General features: G+C 42.6%; 1 protein-coding gene across 1 annotated transcript; it reads right to left on the bottom strand.

Moving 5' to 3' along the window:
* RAB12 (RAB12, member RAS oncogene family) lies at window positions 1-27649 on the bottom strand. Its single transcript, XM_025365704.1, has 6 exons — window positions 27378-27649; window positions 13201-13261; window positions 5854-5992; window positions 3581-3670; window positions 2851-2955; window positions 1-1210 (listed from the first exon to the last, which is right to left on the bottom strand). Exons 1-6 carry the CDS (start codon window positions 27607-27609, stop codon window positions 1097-1099), a joined length of 741 nt encoding a protein of 246 aa, XP_025221489.1. The 5' UTR covers window positions 27610-27649; the 3' UTR covers window positions 1-1096.
* Between the last annotated feature and the right edge of the window lie 313 nt (window positions 27650-27962).

The following is a 27962-nucleotide window of genomic DNA, read 5'->3' on the forward strand; positions in this document are numbered from 1 at the left end:
TTCATTCATAAATACAAAATTTTATTTGCACTTCATTAGTGTAGAAAGACCACAATGCTTTTCATACCACAACACTCAAGACACACCAAGTTATTCAAATACATAATTACTTATTTACCTTGACTAAACAAAACAGTGCAGTTTAATAAAAGATATACCAAAGATAGAGTTCACAAATTCATTATCAGACCAAAAAAAAAAAAAAAAAAACCACACACACAGTCTAAGCTTAATCGGAATAAGCTTCACTGTAAAGGGGGAAGTTTCATCATTACAAAGGTACAGAGTGTTTAGGCAAATACACATATGTTCTCTGATATAGTAAAATGCATCTCTTTAAAATTCCTTTAAACAGGATTTGTTTAGGACAGCAGCGTGTTTTAAAATCTTTTTCTATAGTTTCAAAAACACTTCTTTCTTTATTGAATTTTTGTAGTTCTTAAAAGCATAAAGGTACGTCCCTTAGGAAGCCATGAGAGAGATTCTGCGGCCTTAGGACCAAGTCAAATCCAACCCTCTAACTAGTAATATTCTACTGTTACGTAACATTAATAAATAACCTTCAATGACGGCCATGAATGGAGCTTTGCTTCGTGGCAGAGACACTCCAATACTTCAAATGCTACCACGGGGGGAAATGTCTTGTAAATAAAGAAAAAGCACTTAAGATAGCTTTTTTCCAAAAAGTCTTTAGTTTTACAAATTTTCTTTAAAACAGTAAGCAAAGCACCACGTTCTCTCTTATCAGAGTATCTTCTGTCCTCATAATATAATTAACAAGGACAATTATATTATTTATTTCAAGAAACATTATACCTTTCATTTCTCCCATTCTTCATATTAGAAGTACTAGGTTTCCCAGTGTATGTACACTAGACACTGGGGTAATGAATGAAATATAATAATTTGGAGGGAAATAGGTAACTTATAACCAAAACTTACCCAGGATTGCATATATGCATATTTACAAGTTAGTGTATAGCTCTGACTTGGATTACAAAGTGCGAAAGGAAATTGTCAAAATGATTGTAGTGCAGAATAGAACGTTTTTTCCCCTTTCCAGGAATCGTTTCCACTTTGTCTCCAAAGTAGGAAATCAACAGCATCGGACGTGTGGTCTTGGTGGAGGCAGTTCTGGCGGTATCTCGGGCTCTGGTTGTAATGAGAGGATACTATTGGACAACTCATTCCTTAAAATATCCAGAGGCATCTGAAGGATAAACAGAAAAGACAAATCCATGTTAACCTTAGAAGGTACACATACAGCTGACCCTTGAACATGGGTTTCAACTGCACAGGTCCACCTATATATGGCAGCAAGACCAACCCCACCCCCCACACTCCTACTCAGTGTGAAGACGACATTGCTTCATGAAGACCTTTATGATGGTCCACTTCCACTTAATAGTGAATATATTTTCTCTTCCTTATGATTTTCTTAATATTTTCTTGGCTTACTTTAAGAAAGTCAAGTTATACTCAGATTTCTGACTATTTAGAGGGTCAGCACCTCGAGCCCCCTTGTTGTTCAAGGGTCAACTGTAAATGCTTTCCAAATTATCCAATTATATAAAAAAAAAGTATTGTTATTGAAAGTCCTCTGATCATTAAAGATCAATTAGACATTAAAATATTAAGCCAAAAAAAAGCCACGTTCAAGACACTGCATATCAACATCAACAACGCCCAGCCTACTTAGTACCCTATGGTAGAAGAGACCAGATCAACCTCATAAACATGTATTTTCACAGAACCAAGTAAAATAAAAATCCATTAATAAATTTTAAAAATGGTCTGCATTCCAAGGAGTAGTTGTATACTTAAAAAGAAAGACATAACCTATGTTGGCAATTATATAAACTTTTTTTTTTTTTTTTTGAGAGACAGTATCTCATTCTGTCACCCAGGCTGGAGTGCAGATACAATCATAGTTCACTGTATCAAATTCCTGGGTTCAAGCAATCCTCCTGCATCAGCCTGAGTAGCTGGGACCACTACAACCAGGTACATGCCACTACACCCAGCTAATTTTTTTTGTAGAGATGGGGTCTATGTTGCCCAGTCTGGTCTTGAACTCCTGGCCTCAAGTGATCCTCCCACCTTCCAAAGTGCTGGGATTATAGGTGTGAGCCACCACACCCAGCCTAAACAATTATTTTATTAGAAGCTTCTGAATTATGTTTGAACTGAGCAAATTTCACTTAATAACATAAACTTCAGTTCTTATTAACAATTTTTGAATGTAAGCCTAAAGATGCCTGAAGAAATCGCTGCTGCTCAATGAAGCTGTCCAGCAATTTTCTTGCAACTCAGCATCACGGAAAGGTCTTTGTAAGGAAGTGGCTCCCACCAGGGAGCAGAGCTGGAAGGGATGCAAGCGCAGCACCACAGGACTCTCTTCCGCTAAGACACCTGCAGACTTGGCTAGGTCTCCAACTGAATTCTCACAGGAAAACGGGTGGGAAAAAAGCAAATGTCAAATAAACACAGCACATTGCTACACCTGGTTTAAGTCTCCCGTGCCATATCTTACAGCGAAGTGAGTACGCCATATACCAACTCCAAGCACACCAGAAGCCCCGGGTGGGAAGCGGCTGTCGGTACAGCAGGCTGGGTGCCCGTGGCCGAGTTAACAACCACACCTGGTTCTTGCGCCTGAGCACGACTACTGTACTTTGGTTTCTAAATACAATATTCTCAATAAAAAAGTAACAAAGGAAACAACAGGTTTCAGATGATATACTTTCATAATGTAGACTCCTTGGTTTCTAAATACAATATTCTCAATAAAAAAGTAATAAAGGAAACAGGTTTCAGATGATATACTTTCAAAATGTAGACTCTTTTTACCTTTTTCAGAATGTCATCGACAAGTTTCAGAAATATCTCGTCCACATTGAAGTTATCCTTGGCACTTGCTTCACAGAACCGCATCCCAGTTATTTGCTGTGCAAACTGAGAAGAAACACACACCTATTTCCTCTGTGTGGGTGTCACACAGACCAGCGTGCGAGCATGAGGCCTCTGGGTTCAGTTTCAAGGGAAGGGCTGGGATTAAGGGGTAGAAAAGCCCACTGATGCTCAAATAGAAAGTTCACAAGTGTAGCACATTCTTACATTATAAGCAACTAGCAAAACAAAAGACAATCAAAATCCTTAAGGTGATGCCAGAACCTTCCAATGAAACGACTTGCCTAAGTTTCTAAAAGGGTAACATATCTGACATTTAAAATGTGAATAGCATCATTTCTCCATGATTCAATCCTTAGCAAAAACCAAGGAAGTTTAAAGTACATTAAAGTAAATTATACAAGCAACTTTATGGCTTAAAATATGTTTCTCTGTATAAAATGTCAGGTTAGGTAATAATGCTGTATACACTGATGTGTTTTTTTCTCCCTCCATTTCAGAATGAATTTAAAGGAGCAGGAAGTCAAAACAGCACAAACAAATGAGGATCTGACTGAGTTATCACTGTATCATTTCTTTGTAATTTTTAAAGTAAGTAATTTATTAAAAGAAACAGTACCTCAAGCGCTAAGCACAGTGTGTGGCAACCGTGCCTCCCGCTCCCTCTCACCTTTTCCCCCTGCTGCCTGGTGATTTCTCTGTCCGTTTCACAGTCCAGCTTATTTCCAACTAAGAGAAGCTCTGCATCTTCTGAAGCATACTGTGGAATTTTAAAAGAAGCCACATTTCAAAGATGGGCATCGCCATACACTGACAGCAGAAATGTAAACCAATACGGTATTTTTCATTAATTTACATTTGTCCATTCACTTCCACTGTCTTTGAGGGTCTACCACGTCCCAGGCAGGACTGGGCAGGGTGCGAGGCACAGCTCACTACGTCTTAGAAAGAAATGGGGCACAAGCACTAAGAACCACAATGCTCTTAGCTGTTGACCCAACAATTCCCAAGACCCCTTCCTAAGGAAATGATTCAAAATGCAGGCAAAGCTCTATACTCAAAATGGTTATCAACCGAATAAAACCTAAAAGTCAAACAAAATGGCTGAAGAATCAAGTTATTTCAAAAACACAGGCATTTAAAAAAACACACGCTGCAGAAGAACACGGAATGACACAGGAAGGACTCCGTGACAGAATATTCACAAATAAGCAAGACAGAATGCTAAATACAGTGAAGCCAATTGGCTTTTTCAGGATGCCAGAGCTACAGATTTTTAATTTACGTTTGTGCTTTTCTTCATTTTCCAAATTTCTATAACGAAGGTATCATTAATTTTATAACCAAGAAAAAAAGTTAAGCTACACTTTTAAGTTTAAAAATACATACAGGCACAATAAGATTTCTCTCTTTAAAAATGAAGTTAAAGTCTCTTGAGCAACTAATTGCGTATTTCTAGAAAGTTCTTTGAAACCGATTGCAACAAAAGGCACCTGAATGGTGTGGCCATCGCCCAGTCATGCAGCCAGGTGAGGAGTGCCGGCCCCTTATCAGGGAGCTGTGGGTCACAGTGACAGCACTTGGCTGGGGCAGTGGGCCCTGTGCTCAGGAAGCACTCAGGAAATGATGCTGTCACTCAAGTAAGGTGAAAAGCAGCAGTTGATGACAAAAGGAGACAGCATTAGACCTCAAGACCTGGGCACAGACTTACTCAAGTACCAAATGGGGTAGGATTTAGCCCATTTCTTTTGGTTTTGTATTCATCCTATTAGTTCTAAAAGTTTTAGACTATCAGGACTGTTCGCTTCTAATTTCCATAGGACTGCACTCTGACTTCCACATGAAGGGACATCAGTATCCACTGACATGCCAATGGAGAGCCCAGTATGACTGATGCCCAGTGCAGAGCAGGCTGGGGCAGGCAACCCACCTCAGGTCTGATCCAACCTTGCAACCCTGATCATAACACTTTTTTTTTAATTAAGAAAAAAAAAAGAGAGATGGAGTCCCACTATGTTGCCCAGGCTGGTCTCGACCTCCTGGGTTCAAGTGATCCTCTTGCTTTAGCCTCCCAAAGTGCTGGGATTACAGGTGTGAGTCACCACACCCGGCCACCAATCCTAACGCATTTTAAAGAGGCATACATCATCAATGACATGCTTGGTAAAGCTGCCAAACAAACATCCTCCAACGTTATCTAGCAGACGGTTTAAATGCTATGTGTAGACAAAATCCAATTTATATTGCATATGCTTGTTATGCAAAGGAACTAAACATGAAATTACTGCACAAGGGGGAAAAACTCAAAATGTGGTCAACGGTATACCATCACATCCCACTCCCAACTGCTCTGCCTTCTAAATGTGTATTTGGGAACACGTTTCTTAGAGGAGAACCCACGGTTTACATTAACCACAGGGACGCAGGCTATCTGTATGATTCAATCATGAGCCAAAGGAGAACGCGAGCTCCTCTTGTTCAAAATGAGGAGCTAAAGGGCATCTGTAATTGCAAGGACAGATGTCCAGTGGGTGACGGAGGCGCGTGGGACATCCACAGGCACCGTGGAGGCGGCCATCTCTTCCAGGCTGCCACTCAGTGGATGTGCAGGAGATGAGCGTCCACGTGACCTTTCCGCAGAAATGAAATGTCCTGTAACTATTCCACGAAAGCACTGGATGTAGTGGAATGAGCATGTTTGGCCTCTGTAGTCTAGACAGTCCATGCTACCAGAATAAAAATCCTGATTCTGGATAAACTGAATTCTTCTTTGCCTCATCCACAATACAGGACTACATCCCTATCCCGAAGGCTATAACGGGCTAAATGATGTTTAGTCTGTATAAAAACACGCTCAATAAATGTGTTTCTGCCACTTCTTTTAATAATGATTAAGACTCACAAGCAGAGAGTTCACACTGGACGGAAAAATGTAACATTTACCTTATCAATCATCTTCATCCATTTTGGCAAATCATCAAACGTCTCCTTCTTAGTGATATCATAAACTAATATGATCCCCTTGGCACTTCTGTAATAAGCTGAGGTAATGCTGTTGAATCTCTCCTGACCTGCTGTGTCCCTAAGAAAAAGCAGCCAAAGTTAGTTCCCAAACAATGCCCAAAGTGAGCACCACCACGTTGCAAAGCAGACAGACTACGCTTCACTTTTTCTGCGACAAAAGAACAAGAGTAACCCCTATTTCTCTTTGGCCTGATGATTACAATTAAAGAAAGTAGGAAAAATTCAGGTTGACTAAAACTATGACACACAAAATACCTTTGTATTTAACAACTAAATTAGATGAATGGAGATGAATTATGAACCGAGATCAACATACTCTCCTGAATAACTTTTTCCCTTAAGACAGAAAATCAGCAATAGGAATGCTAATATAACATCAAAATATATGATGTTTTTCTAAAATAAAATGGGGGAAAAGTTTTTAAAATACAAATTTCCAAACAATCCATCCCTAAGAATTCACACTGTAGGTGATTTACAAAACCATTTGTTATACCCAAGAGCAACAATGCCACACAAGGAACACACACTTTATACACATGCATGACCAACTCCACGCGCGCACACACAGTAAGTGGTGGGGATCCTAGGACTATGAAAATGAATGCCCTCCAAGCCACAAAGAATTCATTTCTCGCTCACTAGCCACCACCTAGAGTGCTGGGGGCAGGCGTGGGGCACATGTGGCAGCTTACAATGACCACTTCAGATGAGAAAAGATCCACAGTTACAACCCCAGCAGGCACAGTCAGGCTAGCAGCACTGAGTCTGTGGAGACAAGCAGGGCCAGCTCTTGAGAATGCCTCTGTCTGGGTCCGGCCACTGGGAGCTCCTCACGTCTGCACTGACATCTGTGCACAGCCACTACTGTCAGTGAGAGCAGCTTTTCTGAACTAGTCACACTCAAACAAAAACATCAGTAAGTCCCAATTACTTTTTTTTTTTGAGACGGAGTCTAGCTCTGTCACCTAGGCTGGAGTGCAATCAATTATATGATCTTGGCTCACTGCAACCTCCGCCTCCCTAGTTCAAGTGATTCTCCTGCCTCAGCCTCCCAAGTAGCTGGGATTAAGGGCGCCCGCCACCATGCCTTGCTAACACTGTATTTTTAGTAGAGACAGGGTTTCACCATGTTGGCCAGGCTGGTCTGAAATTCCTGACCTCATGTGATCCACCTGCCTTGGCCTCCCAAATTGCTGGAGTAATAGGTGTAAGCTACCAGCCCAGTCTCCAATTACTTTCAAATCAAGATTTCGAAAATTAGAAAACAAGAATTTTCATAGCAAAAAAGATCTGAAAATCCTGTACACAGTAAAACTTTAAAATTTTTTTTTCAAATGAAATATCTTTCCAGTGTGAAATTTTGCGCAGAAATAAAGCATAAAGTAATTTTTTATTTCTTACCTCATACCTGAAGGACTAATGTAAGCCAACATTAGCTTTGTAATCAATGTGCTGGCCTTCTAGAATAAATCATAAGGGTACAAGGAAATTTAATACTCTAAATTATAGATGTGTACTTGACCATATTTCTTCCCCTTACAAAACCATAACTTCTGTTCTAGAAGGTTCTGAGTCCCCAATCTACCACACTCAGAGGGAAACGGACACGGAGGGAGCCCAAGGAATAGTGAAGATGTGCCAGGAATTGGGCAGTGGGCTGCTTTTTCCCAATTTTCTCAGCTGGGCGTGTTGGTAGGAGCCTGTAATCCCCGCTACTCAGGAGGCTGAGGCAGGAGAAGTGCTTGAGCCCGGGAGGCGAAGGTTGCAGTTAGCTGTGATCGCGCCACTGGTAAGAAACATTTAGTCTGGTAAGAAACATTTAGTCTCTTCTCTCTGAAGTCAGCTACTTGGAGGCTTCATCTACATGATAAAACCTAGGTCTCCACAACTCTTTAGAGTAACCCAGACATTCCTTTCTATAGATAATAACTCTTTAAACCAACTGCCAATCAGAGTATGTTTAAATCTACCTATGACCTGGAAGCCCCAGCCCTTTGAGCTGTCTCACCTGTCCAGATCGAACCACTGTAAATCTTACATGTACTGATTGATGTATTATGTCTCCCTAAAATGTATAAAAGCAAGCTGTACTCTTGACCACTTTGGGCACAGGTTGTCAGGACCACCTGATGCTGTGTGATAGGTGTGTCCTTAGCCCTGGCAAAACAAACTCTCCAATTGATTCAGACCTGTCTCAGATACTTTTTGGTTTATATCTTGTATTGTGATAAGCCTAGAAACTGAGAACCACTGCAAATTTCTAATTCCAATAAGGCTCAATGGAGAAGGCTTCCAATAGGAAGGACTGACACTCGCAAAGCGGTTTCTTTAAAGACCATCTATGATTATCTTTACCCAAAGAACCCCAACCAAGTGCGCCACAGTGGAGTAAGCTGGGGGGCAACAGGCTCTTCCATGCAAGGCCACCAGAGCCTCTCATCCCACAGCAGGGAGTTCCTGAAAGGGGAGGACACTTCCCTTAGGCATTTGTGGGACTGGGTCCCTAAAAACACCACTTGACCATGTTGCTATAATTTATGGCTTTCTTCAGAGACCTGCCACCAAATTAGTTTACATTAGTGATGCCTTATCATCAAACAAGCAGAAAAGCTCACTGGCAAATTCATTTCCACATGAAGCGAAGCCATTTGCTTTGCCTCAGATTATGAGGATCCCCTGCTGCCCTGACTGGAAGGTGAGGAGGGCAGAGGCAGGTATGTTCCTGTCTACCCAGGTCCTGCAGTACACGATCAGTAGATATGCGCTGGTAACATGTTTGAAAATTAGAAAGTTGACGCCACGTCAGGCAAGACAAAGAAACTTCATTTTTTGACCTCAGAACTGCAAAAAAAAAAAAAAAAAAAAAAGGAAATCTGAAGAATATGATAGATGGAGACTGAATTTTTCAGGATTTCTAAAAGCAACTTAAAGACTACACTAATAGTCACCTTCAAGGCGGCTGAGAAGGAACAGAGTTGATCCCATTTGGTTTCCATAAAGAGTCAGTGAATAAGATTATTTCTCTAATCCTAAGCATTTAGGGGTATACTTTACTAGTTCCAAACCAACAAAGAGTTAAATCTTTCAGAGAGTGCTTTACCATCCTCACAAGTTATAGCTTGTCTAAATCAGGCTTCAATCAAACGTTTTTGATGTTGAGAAATATTTTGTGCTATTTGATTACTGTTACAAAACATTTTCCAGTTCTTTAAAAAGTTAAAAAAAATGAGCATTTTTTCTACTCTGAAATCGGTGGTTAACACAATATAGCTGAATCACAAATTTAAATAACAATCAGATTTAAGATCTTCAATAAGCATTTTAGGAAATACATACTTTAATAAACTTTTATTCTAGGCAATTGTAATCTGGTTTTCGGTATAAGTCAACTCACATGCACTTCTATACACATCGAATGACTTTAGAATCCAGAAACTGGAGGCACAAAACCAGAGAAATTACAGATAATAGGAGTTTTAATAAAAACAATCGAAGAACAGGGATAGTAAAAGCCAATTTTGATGTAGCTTAAAATGTTTTTGCATGAATAGCACACTTAGGAATTGTAGAAACATTAAGAGCCTCAACATGAAGAAGTCAGCTGCCTCTACTGACTTTAAGTCCAATGTAAGGAAAGAGGATAGAAACCTCAAAATTCAAAACCTGAGGCAATCGTTCTAACGCAAATGAGCAGATTGGTTTAGTTTACAAAAATCCCAATGAGGAAACATGAACTAGTTCAGCACTCCCCATTTAAGCCCATTCCTTAAATGCCACTGTCTGGGCCTGGCTCTGAAGGCTGGGGGTAGAAAAGCATGTTTCTTTGAGAGACGATTCCATACTCCCAAAATATTTGAGCTGAGAAAGCTTTTATTTTCTATTCCTCTCAAAACTGCCTTTGCTTGATTTCCCTTACATACTAAATTATCTGCTGTCATGTAGAGCCAAAGAATAATAAGTGAAATGCTAATTCCATTCAGCAAGTATTTCTTAAATATCTACTATGTGCCAGCACCATAAAAATCCCACACAAATCTCTACTTTTCAGAAAATTAGATTATATCAATGCACTGATCATGCTTTCACCTTTCTATGAAAAGGCAGAATCCTACTATTTCCCTCTTTTTCTCCACAAACCTGAGTTTTCACTGTAATGATAAGGTACGGATTTCTAGAGGTTTGCAAGTTTTTAATGGCAGCTCAATCATCGTTTACCACAGTTAGCATATGCCACCTTATTCTGATTTCTCTACCTGCTTTTTGTGCAAATTGAAAAATCCTGCAGTTCTGTTTTCCCAGTTTGGTAATAAAACAATGCTTGGAGAATTCAAAGCTTCTTATTTGCTGTATTTAATACATCCACTTAAATCATTTAATTACTAATTTTCAGGGCATACACCCATTTAGGGTATGAAATATTCCCCCCTTCCAAGCGGAGAACAAAAGGAACGATGCCAACCTAAGAACGCTGGTTAAAACCAAGTCCCCCAACACTGGACTGGTTCCACAGGCAGAACAGAGGGCCCTTATACGAAGCATTTCAATTCTGTGTTTGCCTAAAGGTAAGAGGCAAATTTCATGGCTTCAAGTCCATCTCAACACAACTCCAAGTTCAGTGTAAATAATTTCCAGGACACCATTTGGATATAAATTCATCAAACTACATTCTAGTCAACACGTTTTATTTTAGCTACTTACATAGAGTTCTAACATTCATTAGAAATACTTTAAAGTACAGAGAAGAGAAAAATGGTCCTTTTTCTGACCACAGATAATCAACTAACTGACATATGTGGCAATGACATAAAACGTGACGTAAAAATGTAACAGACACTTGCAGCTTTTGGTGCTTTTAGCTTTTAGGAATCTACAGTGAATAACGCACTTCTTTCAACAAGACCCTCCTATGAAAACCGAATGGCAATGCTTTCATGCCAGTCTAGAAAATCGGAGCAGAGCCATCTATTATTAGCATAGCACAATCCACTGCACCTCCTTGAGGGACCGTTTCCAGCTACACAGGCGCCTCTACGCCCTCAATGGATCAGAGTGAAATGACAACATGCCCACAACGATGCAGACTACGCCAGCAGCAGCACGAGGGCTGCGCCTCACTCCAAAAGAAGCCACCCATTACTGAAACCAGTAAAACCAGTTAGAATCATGATTCTAACACTTCCTTTTTACCTACTGCATAGCAATAATGAAGAAAAAGGTTTTCATCTTTTACATAAAATATTTCAGAGATAAAAATCTTATTTTGAGTATTATGTGACCAACAAAACGGCTGGCCTGTAGTAGATATATGAGTCACTGTTCAAAACCTCCCTGCAGGAAAAGACAACCCTGCAGGAAAAGAGTCACTGGAATATTCCATGTAGAAAACTTGCAATCAACCATTCCATAAGTCCAGTGCATGTCATTCTTCCTCCCTTAGTTACGCTCGCTGCCAGTGCTGTGCAGCTGCAGATTTACAGAATGAAAAAGTAGTCAAGAGTCAGGGGAGAATCAGGAGAGGGAGGGGTCACTTGGAGAATGCTGTTCCATACAAGAGAAAAATGGTTTCTGAGGGCCCGCTGCTCTTCGCAGGACCACAGTATCTCACTTTTCACATGGGCGGGATTCCATCAGGTAGGGCCCTCTTAGCTCAGAGTCCAGGGCACTGTAGTCAGATTCCAGGAGTGATCAATGTCACCAGCACAGACTTAGTGGGCAGAGCTCTAGGGAGGCACCAGGACATTTGGACATACTTTATAAACCAGAATACTGCCACCAAAGATGAAGATGGAAGTATTAGTGCATTAATTAAGACATGTGCCACAGTCATCAGGCATGGCTGTCACCCATTAAGGCAGGTGTCACATATTCTAATAATGTTTACATCACTTTTGTGGGGCAATATTCTCATCAAAAAGTACCTCACACAGGTACTAGGAACAGAGAGAGGCATATCCCAAATCCTTTTGAAGATAGTTTTTACCTTACAGAGCTCATCATTAGAAACAGCAGCTTGTGTGCAAAACACTTTGTTGCCATTTCCAGCGTTTAAAAGCTGGGCTGCAATGTACAAAAAGTCTGCAGGACTAGCACAGGAAGAAATATCTATTTGCTATTTATTTAAGTGTTTAGACAAGGCTTAATGTTTCATAATCAAGCCAAAAACAAAAATATGCAGACCAAACGCACAACACAAAAGAAAACAAACAAAAAACCCAAATAAAAAAATCTTTGAAGTGTGTCATACAGTGAAGGGCGACCAAATGAAGATATTACCTCAGACACCTCCAGTAGGCAGGCACTGCGGCTCAGCTGCAGCTGCGGCCCAGACAGGGATACGGATGAAGAATGAAGACATGGCACTAACATTCAAGCATTAGGTGACCGATGATGCCACAGATGAAGCAGCAATTAACGCAGATGAAAGCAAACACACACATGGTGGACAAACAATCAGAGCTGAGGGTGACCTGCCAAGAGGAGTTAGTAAGCTGAGTACACCGCAGCTGTGGCATTCAAAACAAAACGGCATTCTCAGAGGACCTCAATGGGGCCACTTTTAAGCCACCGCCAGACCACCAGACCAGATCTTATCCCTTCTTCCACAGAGAGGTCGCTAGCACCTGCGGGCTGTTAACAGGTTAATAGCGAACAGAAAGCTCTTAGTGCTGAGTGCGGTTGTAACAGCTGGTTGAGCCTCTCATTCCAACTGTGATTTGAGAAGGGGTCTGGATTCATTTCTGGTAGGCATGAGTGGGGGCTCACGTCCCGTGGAATCAGCAGCACAGCCGGAAGGGGTATGCCCACTCGTAGTCATAGTCACACTGTGCCAAGAAGCTCTGGAACTGTCTGCAGGGACCTGCCTTCAGACTGCGCAAATCTGGTTATGAACATATTGGGCTTTCTTTGACTACTATCATACAAAATGAAGACATGAAGACAAGCATCTGAGCAATCATTTTAGTAGTGACACTTTTGATATCACATAAATGATTTGAAAATAGAGGCAAAAAGGTTCCAAACTAGTTACCATTAAGGTAACATTCTTCTGTCCACAACTGCTCCCCATGTGCAAGTGGCATATAACGTAACAGCCTTATCTAAATTCTCTCTCTTGATGGAAACACTGTCCATTTAATTTTAAAATGAGCAAAAGAGGAGAAAAGTAGGAGAGGCAAATCAGCTCAAACAGTTCATTTTATTAGACAAGTGCATGGACTGTTAAACACACAAAGCACATTACTGGGTGCAGACTCTCCCACTTACCAGATCTGTAATCTAATTTTCTTTCCTCTTAGCTCTACAGTTTTGATTTTGAAGTCAACACCTGTAAATAAAACAAATAAATGTGAAGCAAGAACAACAAAGATGCAATTTGTCATATAAAATAATCCTACTCGTGTATTTTGATATCATTATCAGAAAAAAAGAAAACCCCACGAAACCTGACATCACTTAATTCCAAGGAAAAGGAACATCTGCATCAGTATCTGTAACCTCCCATCTCTCACGCTTCAGTCCACACTGGGAAGGTTGGGCCATGTTATGTCTTATCCTGAGTAATTGGTCTAGTATTTGCTGTTCATAACACAACTTACTACTACCACAGTTCAGCACAGAAAGCAGTTTAAAATTACATTTAATAACTATATCGACAAATAAGTGGCTTTAAAAGGGTTTCTCAGGGCAAATTCTTACATGGAACACTGGAAATTTAATCAAACTTAATCAACCTTAGTCAAACAGCCTTAGTCTGAAGTTAGAAATTATTGTACTAAAAATTTCAGTCCTCATGAAAATTTTAGGTAAATATAAGCATAACATTATATTATCAACAGTGAGATTTAAAAATTTACTTTTATACAAATTAACATACCCAACTTTAATTTTTATTCATTTCAATATTGCTAAGCCAATCATCATGCATCTTTTCTTTTCAGTTTAGCCTGTAAAGCTTCAGATATATTTTTAAAACCAAGTTTTCATTTGTGTATGCTCCCTTATATGCCTTCCAGTTATACAAAACGTAAATATTTCACAATATTTTATTACACAATTTTCACAACTAAGGCAAACAAAAGGGATGCTGGCTGAATTTAGAACTAGAGACACCTCCCCTACAGGAACGGCTTCCTGACAGCTTCCCTGGGACCCAGGGTATAGATGATCCCAGTTCCCCGGGCCAGCAGGTGCCCACGTTTGTGAGTGGTATGGTGGCCGCAGAGGACCAGGCCCTGGCCACGCTCTGACTGCCCATCTCTGGGCACTGATGAGGTGCTGCAGTCAGATGGGGCTCTTGAGGGGAAGTGGAAGACATGTGACGGATTTTTGTAATTAGTAACACTGTGGACACCAATGCCACACAAAAGCATGTTTACAGCCCTGGGGCGGTGTGTGGCCAGGGAGGCAGCCCTCCTGCCCCAGGAGAGAAGCTGCATGAATATAAAATGTTACAAGAAAACAACGCCAGAGAGCACTACTCCATGTCAATTGTTAACCTCTCACATAACACATAATTTCAGATGTCCCTGAAGGAAAGCTAGTTAATTCAATTTCACTTTCAGTTCTGGAAATGATTTGCTTTCCAAAGTCAAAGGAAGCTCGGACACTGCCTTGACCCAGGAGGCAGGTTCTGCATGATGGAGAACCTTGAAGAGAGTGGCTTAACTCAGCTGCAAGGAAACCGCAATTTCAAGTGTTACTATACAAGACACACAAAATAGCGCAGATATTTGCTATCTGGTTTAAAGCAGCACAGTTTAATGACAAAACACTGTCTTCCTATTAACATAGAATTAGGATTTCACTGCTGTCATGCTACTCTGTGATGGAATTTACTAATCAAATGCATAATCTGTGATGACTACTAGTCTATTTTACTTTTGTTTCCAATTACTTCAAGTAAGTTTGTTTTTAAAACGTAATTAAAGCAGCTGTAACTTTTGTAAACCTTGTGGCAGTGGCTGGTACTTTATTGAAACGAACTGGCAGATGATACTTCTTTTGAGCTCTGCTTCAAATTGAGTAAGAGTCCCTGAAAGGGCTAGAGCAGATAACCTTTGTTTTGACTACACTGTTTTCTCTGCTAACAATGGAGTCTGAATATGTCAAACCGCCTTTTCCAACCAACTTGAGCAACTTATCCAACTCCAGCAGTCCTACACTAGGACTATTTTGTAACCACAAAATTTAATGAATAAAAATAAAAGGCTAGGACATTAATATTCAAAATCAGGAAATAAGTGGTAACATTATCACTATGTGATTATAAACACATTATGAGTTCTAATAGGAAAACAAAGCAAAGATTACCTGACAGTAAACAGGGCTAAGAACCTGTTTTAGTACTGAGTACTCACACACAAAAAGAAGGGAACAGACACCGGGGCCTACCTGAGGGTGAAGGGTAGAAAGAGGGAGAGGACTGAAAAACTACCTGTCGGGTCCTATGCTCACTGCCTGGGTGACAAAATCATCTGTACACCAAACTCCCACGATACGCAATTTACCCATGTAACAAACCTGCACATGTACCCCCTGAACCTAAAATAAAAGTTGGAAAGGAAAAAACAAAAGAAAAAAAGAATCTGTTTAGCCAAAATGAAGACTATCTTACAGTGAGTAGATGAATGACAATTAACACAACAGGAAAACACCCAGGGGCCAGATCTACGGTTCCGTGAGTAAAATCAGTTCCTTAGAACAGTCCTCGCTCTTACATGAAATACCCTATACCTATACCATATCTAACAGCCATTACGTAGCCTGCAATGACTGGAAACTTAATCCAATTTTTGGCTTAGAAACATACACCTGTATCAAAGTACACAACTAAACATTTCTAAAAACTTTCTTACATTAAAAGTCAAAAATATCCCTTAATATTGTCTATTTTAAATATTGGGATGTCATAGAAGTGATAATGATCCTCAATAAAAGGAAAAAAGTCATCAATAACCTCAAATATCTGGCAGATTATTTAGGAAAAATCAACAGACTTCTTGTCACAGAAGAGGAAATGTTTACAAACAACCAAGGGACAAAGAGGGTGGTGATTTCACTACTGTCTCCAACCCTGTAGAAAACCGGCTTCCCACAGGTATCTTGACGAAGGGAGGAAACACCACGCCCTCACTGCTCAGCTGACGGGGACAGTCCTTGCCTTTGAAAACCTCAGTCATACTGACCTAACGTAACACACCATGCACTTGGCAGAGCGTCTTTCTTTGCTGTTCTCTCTTCTTCGAGAACCTCCTTGTCTGCCCAGAACCCTCTGAAGCCCTAGATTTCCCATCTGAACTCTTCTGATTGCACCCGCCTTTACTCTTGTCTTTATCTGTGTTCCAGTTCTTGGCCCTGAACTCTCTTCTAGCCCATATCACATCGTTCCTTCTTTGCTGGCCTCCCCCACAGGCTATGTGCCTACCCTCTGAGGATGCAGTCATCTTCAGCCCCCTAAAGTCTAGGACACTGCCCGGCACACAACGGCAACTCAAGAAATCTGATGGCTGGAAATTGCTCCTTCTTCTCCATCAAATGCTGTATATGTAAGAAGAAATGTGACTTATTTTTGGAAAAAATAGGGAAATTCAGGACTGATTAGTTAAAAAAAAAAAAGGCATCTGAGTAGCAGGTGTGGAATGGAAGCAGTGAACGCAGGGGTGCCCAGCACACAGGAGAAATATGAGTGCGCAGCAACACAGCCTCTTTCCTCCTCCAGTTCCTCACAGGATGGGGCAGCCATCCTTGGTCACAGCCTCTCCCTACACACACTGATCCCAGAGGATTACGGTAACAGTTTCTCCATCCAGTCCCTTAGACAGAGAACTGGTCTACTAGGTGAATTATTCCGGTGAGAGGAGCTTGCTTTTCTTTAGGGTTACCAATTTTATGGAAGTCTTTCTAAAAGTATTTTAACAATGCTATCGAAAAGCACGCAGGCTACAGAGTTACACTATTATCAAAGGTCTTAGACTGCTCTATTTAAGTCAGTCTTTTTTTTTTTTCCCCTTGAGTCCAAAAAAACAAACAAACAAACAAACAAACAAACAAACAAAAGAAGGCTTTGTCATCCAGGCTGGAGTGCAGTGGCAGGATCACAGCTGACTGCAGCCTCCAACTCCTGCGCTCAAGTGATCCTCCCACCTCAGCCTCCTGAGTCCCTGGGTCTACAGAAGTGCACCACTGCCACTAACTGATTTTGGTTTCTGTAGAGATAGCATCTCACCATGTTGCCCAGGCTGGTCTCAAACTCCTGGGCTCAAGTGATCCTCCTACCTCAGCCTCTCAAAGTGCTGGGTTTATAGGCATGAGCAACTGTGCCGGTGTCTTATTCTTGACCTTAATTTCCTTTAGTACTAGACACTGGACATCAGTCAAATACTCCATATCCAAGCCTCACAGCAGCCCAGTGATGGGGAAACTATTACCCCCTTTTCTTTTTTTTTTTTTTTTTTGAGACGGAGTCTTGCTCTGTAGCCCGGGCTGGAGTGCAGTGGCCGGATCTCAGCTCACTGCAAGCTCCGCCTCCCAGGTTTGCGCCATTCTCCTGCCTCAGCCTCCGGAGTAGCTCGGACTACAGGCGCCCGCCACCTCGCCCGGCTAGTTTTTTTTTTTTGTATTTTTAGTAGAGACGGGGTTTCACTGTGTTAGCCAGGATGGTCTCGATCTCCTGACCTCGTGATCCGCCCGTCTCGGCCTCCCAAAGTGCTGGGATTACAGGCTTGAGCCACCGCGCCCGGCCTATTACCCCCTTTTCATACAGACATCATGATGAGCAGAGACAGGACAGGGTAATTTGCCTATAATCCTACCACAGGCCAGAGAAGTAGCAGAACCAAGACTCAAATTTACATCACTGCCCACAGTGAAAGGTTATTATAGTAGAAGTCAGATGGGTGAAAAAAACAGAAAAGTGTAAGATGTTCTCAAGTGGCTCACAGTTCCCACAGCCAAGCTGTGAAGACAACGTCTGACTCTGCGCTCTGCCTTCTTGCTGGCTGTCTTTCACATACACGTCGTAGCAACAGCAGGAGGAATCCCTGGACTTAGTGCTTGTAAGATTTCTATGTTCCCCTTCACACAAAACATTTGCACATTACTGTTTCTTTTTGCTGGGCCACAAGAAGTTACAAAAGTGAAAATGGCAAAAACACACAGAAACTTCTTTCTTTACACTCCTTTCAGGTAAAAAGCCTAAACACCACTGTGGTCCAAATCTAGGACTATGGCTGAGTGGACTGTGCCCTTTTCTTCCATGCCCAGGTCAGACCATAGATTTGGACCAGACCATAGATTTTACTTAATACTTTGGAGAAGTTGAAGGATTTCCATATACTTGAAGGTAAGTCTCAATACAAACAGTGGTTGTGATGTCACTGCCAATTTATAATAATGACCTTAAGTTCTGAACAGTGGCTTTTCTTCGAAGGATGTATCTTACACAATGTTATCTAAAATTGGATGTAATATTCTACTAAGGGATTGGATTGTAAGCATTTTCAGTGAGTTGTGAGAAAATAAATTAAGGAACATGTTAAGGTTACAGAGACAGGCAAATCTAGCATTAAAAACAAGTTATGTGGGCACAAGGCCAGTCTTCTGCCCAAACTCTACCACCTACCAGGGAAGAACTCAAAATGAATTCTCGTCCCATATAAGGAAAAGGGAATGTGGCCAGGCGCAGTAGCTCACGCCTGTAATCCCAGCACTTTGGGAGGTCAAGGTGGGCAGATCACGAGGTCAGGAGATCGAGACCATCCTGGCTAACACGGTGAAACCCCATCTCTACTAAAAATACAAAAAATCAGCCAGGTGTGGTGGTGGGTACCTGCAGTCCCGGCTACTCGGGGGGCTGAGGCAGGAGAACGGCGTGAACCCAGGAGGTGGAGCTTGCAGTGAGCCAAGATCGCACCACTGCACTCCAGCCTGGGGGACAGAGCAAGGCTCCATCACAAAAAAAAAAAAAAAAAAGAAAAAAAAAAAGGAAAAGGGAATGCAAACTCACTGCTAGTAGACCTGTCTTGTGACATCCTACTATTTAATATTATCTGGCTTTTCCTATCTAAGCTGTGTGGTAAGGATTTAAATAGAAACTAAGTACCATAACTGTAAAATATTTTGATCAACGCAGAAGCAGGTACTATTAAAATCCTAATGTTACCATGTGTCATTAAAAAAATGCTTATCCAGGCCTGAGGATGTCAAATGTGCATCCAGGTGTAAGCAGCTCTGTCCCCGTTTGCACTCCAGGGTTGGCATACTCCTACCGAGCAAATAAAGCCCACCCTGTACACAGCAGCACAAGGAGACAGCCTTGCACTTGACTGGAACAATGACCCACGGACTGCATCAGGGAGGGGAGGTCAGAGGGACAGCTGGAGGTCCTGGGCCTCCAAGGAGAGGCACGGCTGGAGCCCAGCAGAGCGAGTGGACAGTTCCTCTCATGGAACTATATACGTATGAGAATTCCACAGAAAGGTGTATGTTCTCTTCACAAATCAAAAGATTAAGAACTTGTGGTGTTTGCTATATTTCAGATAATATTCTAAGGGCCTTCATTAACTTACTGCAATGTATATTCATTAACAATATTATGAGATAGATATTACTGTCTACATTTTATAGATGAAAAAACAGAAGTCAGGGAAGCTGGTAGACTGCCTAAGGTAACCAAGCTGGTGAGCATGAGGGCACAGATTTGAACCTGGGCTGCCTGGCTCCGGGCCGTGCTCCTCCCTGTGCACTGTACAGCCCCACCTGATGAACAAGAGGTAGAGGCTGGAAGGGAGCTAAGAACATACACCTAAGGCTGAAAAAGAACTTTGCATTGCTAGGCAAGTATATAAAATTAACAGTAAGACACGGTGGATGGCTGGCTGGCTGGGACAGACTCCATCCCTGCGCCAGGCGGCCTTCTCCACTCCTTGGCTTCAGACAAACTCCGATCCGAAATGCTACCATGTTATTTTGAGTTCCTGGTCAAAAGAGGAGACGAATATTTAAAGGGAAGAGAAGAAAAAACTCATGATCAAACAGTGGATTGTTAACATTTTCTTCATACGCAAAAACTTGAACTTCACTACTACTCAGAATGGATCCATGAAAACGCAGGGACTGTCAAACAGATTATGTTTTATCCAGGACATGTGATTACATTTTGAAATCTGTATCATCTGTATATATCAGTGTAAATCATTAAAGGGTAAGGATTGTTTTATGGAGTGTTTCAGAGTTTTCGGATCTACAGGATAAATGAGGAGAAGAGAATTATAAATTGCCTTTTCTATGCCAGACATGTAAGATATTTTAACTTCATTTACGCCTATACTGTGACATGTGAAGAAAGTGTAAATCCCGCTTTGCTTTTCTTCTTGAGTTAAGACACTGAGGTAAGTTATTGCCTAAGGACAGCTGGCAGCCTGCCGTGGAGCTGGAACTTACATGCAGGACTCTATGCCTGCCTCTGAAATCTCTTTCCACAAACACCATGGCTTGGGAAGATAGTGGTGGCCAAGGAGAAGGTGGAGCATTTTTTCTGTTTTGAGACAAGGTCTCACTCTGTCACCCAGGCTGGAGTACAGTGGCACAATCACTGCTGGCTCATCTCCAGTACAGTGGCACATCTCCCTGGCTCAAGCGATCCTCCCGCCTCAGCCTCCCAAGAAGCTGGGACCACAGGTGTGCACCACCACACCAGGCTAATTTTTGTATTTTTTTGTGGAGATGGGGTTTCGCCATGTAGCCCAGGCTGCTGTTTTTTCAAGTAAAAAATTAAAAGTGAAAATGTGATTGCAGGTGTGATTGCCAGTCGACAAAAGTGTCGAGATCCTACCACACACGGCTTGAAGAGGGGAGAGGAGGCATGTGAAAAACACAAAAGCTCCTCATTTACAGGGGCCCATTACTTCGCCCAAGTGCTGACATGGAGTTGGAATTGCAGGTTGTTTGGTTAACCAGGCACCAGAAACCAAAGGTTGGAGTTTGTCAGAGTTGGAGGGAAAACATTATCTATGGAATCCAGTGCTCTGCTCAGCTTGTGTTGTGTTTCCCAGTTTTAAAAAGTTTTTTTTATTTTTTTATTTTTTTAACAATCACACTCAATTAAGGGCACAATTTTTGGTCTGTAGTTTTGGCTTTCCAAATACTTTCCAAATGTCAAAGATGTGAATTAAAGGACAAAAGGACGATAAATGTCTTCCTCCGCTGAAGCAGGAGGCACTCTTTTCTAACACATTATTATGGCTAGCTCCGTGACTCCCCTCCTCTCTGAAAAGGGTAAACCAGGTGTGAGCTTTGTGCTCCGGGGAAGGTCGAGCAGGACAGTGTCTTACATAAAGAGAAAATGCTTCTTAAAACTCTTTGTAGAATGACTACTGTACAAAGCTGTTTTCTTTACAAACTAACGCTTATTTGGAACAATGTATCTGGCACCCAAGGATAGAGAATAATTTGGACCTATCAGTTCTCAAAGGAACCTACTCTGCCTTCTACAGTCAGTTCCAAGATCCATTAACAGATGGCTTCTGGCAGATTCCACAGAGCAGAGGGAAAGAGGCAATCTCTAAGAATCTGGATCTCTGTCATGCATAATAAAATCTTTCTTCTTTAGTGTAAGTGCAGACAGTGAGAGAAAGGCTGAATGCACTTCAGCCAGGTCTTTAAATAGATTTTTATTCAACATAAACAACCTAACACCAACTAAATTTGCATGCCTTCTCTGAAAGATGGCTACTTTAATCCACAAAAGGGGACGTTTTGTCAAGCCTCCCGGCTTGCATTAAGTTCATTAAATAAACCTGATCACACAACACACAGCATATGTGGGTATAAGAACTAAATGTTGGTTCCTCTCATGCTCACATCCCTGAGTCATCATGTTACATCATTTTGGCAGGGGAGTCCGTGTGAGGTTCTCTCCAGATGGAGCGAAACCACACTGCAGGGCTGCAGAGCTTGGGCTTTTGGACTGGGAATTCTGGACGATTTTCCTCAACTCTCTCTTAAGTGAAACATGGGCAGATTGGTCATGGCTTAGAAGACTGTGTACAAATACAGAAGAGCAAAATAAAATACAGTTAAGCATTTAAATCCAGTATGAGATGTTCATTTTGGGTTTTCTAACAAAAATCTCTGCCCTAAGTTTCCAGAATAAAGTACAAGTAGTCAATTTCCAGGTGAAGACCCTGGTGGACTGCACTTGACCTGTCATGCGACCCAACATTCAAGGGCAGACCCCCAGAGAGCATTTCTGCAGGAGATTCACACTCACCTGTTTCTCGGACCTCTCCATTCTGTTGCCAGCTCAACCGCAGGTCCAAAGAAACAGAGTCGCTCGCACTACCCTACTTCCCCAGCGCAAGCAGTCTCAGGCCAAGGCCCCAAAAGTGGGCATCCTGAGTGCACCCTCGTGTCAACACAGGCCAGAGGGGAGTCAGGCAGAGAGCACACAGGACTGCGGCCCGCAGCAGAGTTAAAGGGCTTCACCAAAGGGCTGCCATCCTTTAAAGGGGCCGGGCTGTGAAGTTTAGAGCACTGCCACACAATGAAAAAAATGAAGATAAATTTAAAGAAGTTTTGGCTGGGGGCGGGGGCTCACACCTGTAATTCCAGCTCTTTGGGAGGCTGAGGAGGGTGGATCACGAGGTCAGGAGTTTGAGACCAGCCGGGCCAACATGGTGAAACCCTGTCTCTACTAAAAATACGAAAATTAGCCAGGCGTGGTGGTGAGCGCCTGTAACCCAGTTACCTGGGAGGCTGAGGCAGGAGAACTGCTTGAACCTGGCAGGCAGAGGCTTGCAGTGAGCAGAGATCGCACCACTGCACTCCAGCCTGGGTGACAGCGTGAGACTCCATCTCAAAAATAATAATAATAAAAAATAAATAAAAAACTTTTAAACTGTGATATCTTATCTTTCCTAATTTTTAAAAGTCATTTTAAGTCTTTTTTTTTTTTTTTTTTTAACATTCTAACTTGGTAAAATAAAGAACTGGCAATCCTATCCTGGCCTCCAGCATTTTAAGGGAAATTTTACTACCCAGAAAAATCAGAATTCTGGTCAGATTGCCTTACTTTGACTTCTCCTGTATTCAAAATACCTATTTTAGTATGTAAAAGGCTTAAGACATTTGAATTTGAATGATGGAATATATAGATTAAAAAGCAGTTCTTGGAGCATTATTTTAATATCCAAAAGGCAAGTGACAAGCGATGACAGGGACACACTTAAAGAAAATCAGTTTCACTAATACCATAGGATAATTACGTCACTGTCTTCACAGTGCTGTAACAAGGACCAAATTCTAAAACGAGGAAAGGGCTCCATCACGTCTGACCTTTATGTGTGTGAGCCGTCAGTATTTCCAACAAAGCAAAGTCAATCTACCTAAGGAACAGACAGAAAGACAGTTAAAAAGAATTCACTTGCAGCCCTGGCCCTGACCACTTGTTGAGCAGCTGTGCCGCAGCAGATAAATTTCTACCTCTGTGAGACTTCGTGTCCTCATCTGTAAAATGGGGATAACTTTCAGGGCTGTGATGAGGCCTTCTGCTGGTGTAGTTAAGTGCTCACCATGTAGCAGTGACTACTAATACAATATTCTATTTATATGCACAGACAACTAAATTACTTATCCAAAGTCACAAACTAGTTAGTGGAAGAGCCTGGAGCAAGAATCCACATTTCTTATTACTCTAGTGTTTTTCTTAGCATGCAAAGCTGTTGGAGCAAGGGTGGGGGTAGGTTTTTAACAGGTAAAACCATTTCAAACTAAACAAAATTAAACAGCTTCCAACAGTAACATAGAAATAAAACAAAGATGGACAGATACATAATTTTATGGAGTTGTTTTTTGAAATATACTTTAAAAAAAGCATATTTACCTGTTTATGCTAAAACTAGTGGGAGTCAAACAGAAGGAATCAAGATCAAGAATTTGGCATTACTAGATAGAAATGGTTTCTACAGCTTCACTCAGGAAGTAATAATGTCAACTTGCGAAAGCACACACAGATTCATGGAGGATGCGTATGCTTGTCATACAGGCACTGCTATGAGAAAAACAGTGGACCAGGCACGTTAGTTGTAAATTTCTTTAGTCAATTACTTTTTCTGTTTCTCAAACTTTGAAAAGCTACTCTTGTACTTTTAAAAAGAACTTGTAAATTATAATCAGACTAATTAAATTCCATGAAAACAAAATCCCATTTGAAAATAAGAGACAATTCCATCACACAATTTCCATTAAATAGGCCAATTAGTAAACACAATCTCTCAGTTTTTCATACCCTTGTGAATTCTGTGTATCTTTTAAATCAGTTTCTGATGTGATTAACAATAAAAAAAAAAATCAACATTTTCTTCATTTATAATTGTACGTAATAGTTCATCATCTCGAATCCCTAAGGACTTCCACTACGGATCTTTTATAGAAAGTTCAAATGAATCCCATTTACTTTAAAAGGGCACTTACTGGTCAGGAGCAGGGGCTCACTCACGTCTGTAATCTGAGCACTTTGAGAAGCCAAGTGCTTGAGACTAGGAGTTTGAGACTAGCCTGGACAACATAGCAAGACTTCATCTCTACTAAAAATCAAAAACGGGCTTGGTGGTACACACCTGTACTCCCAGGCTGGAGGACTGTGTGGGCCTGGCAGGTCGAGGCTGCAGTGAGCCATGATCGTACCACTGCACTCCAGCCTGGGTGACAGAGCAAGACTCTGTCTCAAAATAAATACATAAATAAAAATAAAAAGGCACTTACTGGAAACACTCTCCTAGCCTCGGAATTACACAATACTACCACTTTAGTGACCCGTCTTGGTCCAGGCACACTCGGGGACTCTTCTCTGGGCCATGCTGTGAGGCTCACCATCTTTCCCAGACGGCTGTCGTGAGCAGCACACATCCATAAGCCCTGACAGGGTAGGGAAAACTCCCACTGTGGAAGAGACTCTTGCTCTATATGGAACTCACTGTACTTCATGAAGATCAAACTAGAAAAACCAGCCTGGGAAGAACACTGTGAGCTAACTGCTCAAACGGTAACCGTTCAGGTGAGGTAACCACAATTCTACATCACAGCCGCTACCATATTTAATTTGCATGTTTCTAAAGGAACTAGAGGAACAAAGTTATCTTCAAACATTCCAATGACGAGGAAGCCTTCTCTGCCCAGGCCTCATCCCTAGCCCCAACTGGAGACGCTTTCACTGTGCTCCCAAATATCCATACACATCTGTCACTGCCCTGACAAGCGGTCATGCAGCTCCCAGAAGCTCCGATCCACTTCTGGGCAGAGCCCGTGTCCCGTTTACCACTGAATCCCTACTGGGTAGCGTAACACCCAACACACAGTAGGTGCACAACAAACGATCTGATGAGCGGAGGGGAAAAGCAGCTCTGAAGCAGAAACGAAAGCGGAGCTGGTCAGCTTTCTCACAGTGTCTTCACGCTCTGCGGCGGGCCAGGGGCCATGATCATTCTCTGAACATCCCACAGTTAGAAGCATGCCCTGAGTACTAGAGTACCCCAGTATTCCAGGTATTATAGGCTACATGTGAAGCAAACAAAAATGAACAAGACAGAAATTCAACCACACTCAGTAGGGAGTATGTGCTCGGGTAGGTGCATGTTTGTTAAGGGACACAGAAACAAACTGCCTGGTCTCCTTGCCTCCTGGTTTCTTCCTTATTCGCAAACATCCTATGCAACTCTGCCAAATCAGTTTCACTGTTTTCGTGCCAATGCCTTACTAAGAAGATTTTGGTTCCAGGTGCCCATAGGATAGGGTCCACTCTCCTCAGCATGGCAGTGAAGGTCTCGCAGCATCCATTCCCAAGTCCCCTAAGGACCCCTCCCCAGAGGTGGGGGGCTGCTCCACTGCTGCCAGGCTTAGAAAATCCTTCTTCCTCTCTCCTCTTGTGCATTCTAAAGCACACCTTTGCTCATCCATCTCACCTTCCATCCACTGAAGCTTTCAGTTACCCCCCTGATTTCTCTTCATCACACAGCGCAACTCTATTATCCCTCATTTTTATATACTGAAGTATGCAGCCATAAAAGATTGACAATTCTGAATTGAATTTAACCCTGCTTTATTTATGTCAGGTACTAAACCACCTCTCATTTGATAACAACTCCCTGTTCTCTGTATGATCTAAGACTGGATATTTGAAACAGGTATAGTTATGCGACTCATTTTAATACCATGTACCCAATGCCAACATTTTTAAAACATACGGTACAGACATCACAAATATTTCCAAAATGATCCATTCCAAAAAAGCATTAAGGGAAGTAAGTTCTTGAAAACAAAACAAAAAGACAACACAAAAATTGGAGGTTTAATTTTCCAATAAGACACTTTAAATGTAGTACTGTTTTGTTACATGACAATTTCAAACAAAGTCATCTCAAAATCGTACTGACAGCCTTGGAACTAACACTGGTTATAACACTATTAATTAACAGAATTACATGAAATTATACTTTCAATTCTGTCTATCAAATCTCCTGACTACTCAGTTTCTTGGACCGCCCCTGGGGAAATCTCTCACTTCCTATATCACAGGTGGTGACTGCCCTTTAAAGAATGGGGTTCTCCTAGTTTGGATATCTTTTAAGGGGTTTTCCACAGAAGGAACTGCTACCCGCATCCAAGTGACAAATCTCAATGTCAAGTCCTCTAAGCATGACTTCATTAAAAAAATTTCCCCTGCAGTTTCCATTTCAGATACGCGGCTATTCTCCTCCTTGACCCTGGAGCGTTCCTGTATTTACTTTACTCCTGTCCTTCACCGAAAAGAGCCGCACTGGACGAATCAGCCCCACGCCCGCCAGTCACCGGGTTGTTTGAGGTCATGGATAAATACAGCTGAAGTTCCTCTGCCCCGTACTTACGGCTAGCATGAGAAACTTACTGTAGTTTTAGTCTTAACGTTCTCCATAGGTGACTTTAAACTTCATTATTTCTTGAAAATGGGTTCAAAATAAGAAAACTGCCCTGGTTGCGAAGGGATCACACCCGCAGTAGACGGCGCACGCTGGCCTTGGTGGGCCGGGGCGGCCCGGGCAAGAGCGGCCTTCGGCGTTCACTCCCCTGCCTGCCTGCGCCCCACTCGAACCCAGCCTTTTCTTGGACCAGGACGCAAAGGGTCGAAGTTTCCATGGAGAGCCGCCCCCACAGGCCCCAGGGGCTGCCAGGACCTCTGAGGCAGGGCCGGGGGCCAAGGGCAGGTCTGCACGGAGGCGGCACGAAAACCTCTGCCAGGCTTTGGGATCGGGATGTAGGGCCCTCCACGGAGACCCCCGCCCCCAGTTTCACCGAGAGGCCCATCCCCGTCTGAAAGGCTCCCAGGCTCGATGAGACCCGAAGCCCCTGGGGCGAAGGGCACCGGCCCGGGCGCCAGGAGGCCCGGCCCGGGGTCGCCGCGGCGCCCTTACCCACGGTGGACTTGCAGGCCTCGCAGAAGGTGTCGTCGGTGAAGCGCTCCATCAGGCTGGTCTTGCCCACGCCGCGGGAGCCGATGATGATGACCTGCAACTTGAAGTCGGCAGGCCTGGGGGGCTGCTTCCTCCGGCGGCCCTGGCCGCCCGACAGCGCCGGGGAGCCCGCGCCCAGACCGCCGCCGCCGCCGCCCCCGACCCGCCTCTGCAGCGCGGCGCCCGGATCCATGCACGCATGCGGCTCCCACTCGGCCCGCCGCCCGCCGCCGCCCGCCCCCCGGCCGCGGCCGGCGAGGGGCTGACCGGGTTGGTTTTGATCTGATAAATGCACGCACCCCCCCCGCGAAGGGGGTCAGCGCCCGTCGGCATGTATTAGCTCTAGAATTACCACAGTTATCCAAGTAGGAGAGGAGCGAGCGACCAAAGGAACCATAACTGATTTAATGAGCCATTCGCAGTTTCACTGTACCGGCCGTGCGTACTTAGACATGCATGGCTTAATCTTTGAGACAAGCATATGCTACTGGCAGGATCAACCAGGTAGGTAGAGCGCGGCGAGGTCCCGACCGAGGCCGGGAGACC

Source organism: Theropithecus gelada, chromosome 18 (assembly GCF_003255815.1).
Source record: "Theropithecus gelada isolate Dixy chromosome 18, Tgel_1.0, whole genome shotgun sequence".
Taxonomy (NCBI): Eukaryota; Metazoa; Chordata; class Mammalia; order Primates; family Cercopithecidae; genus Theropithecus; species Theropithecus gelada.

What these genes read in the sequence shown, in the direction of transcription:
- RAB12 (XM_025365704.1), bottom strand. Translation starts at nt 27,609, where the DNA reads ATGGATCCGGGCGCCGCGCTGCAGAGGCGGGTCGGGGGCGGCGGCGGC. An exon ending in GGCCTGCAAGTCCACCGTGG is followed by an intron (nt 13,262 to 27,377) that starts GTAAGGGCGCCG and finishes TTTTATTTACAG; the next exon opens with GTGTTGACTTCAAAATCAAA. An exon ending in GGATGAAGATGATTGATAAG is followed by an intron (nt 3,671 to 5,853) that starts GTAAATGTTACA and finishes AAAATTCCACAG; the next exon opens with TATGCTTCAGAAGATGCAGA.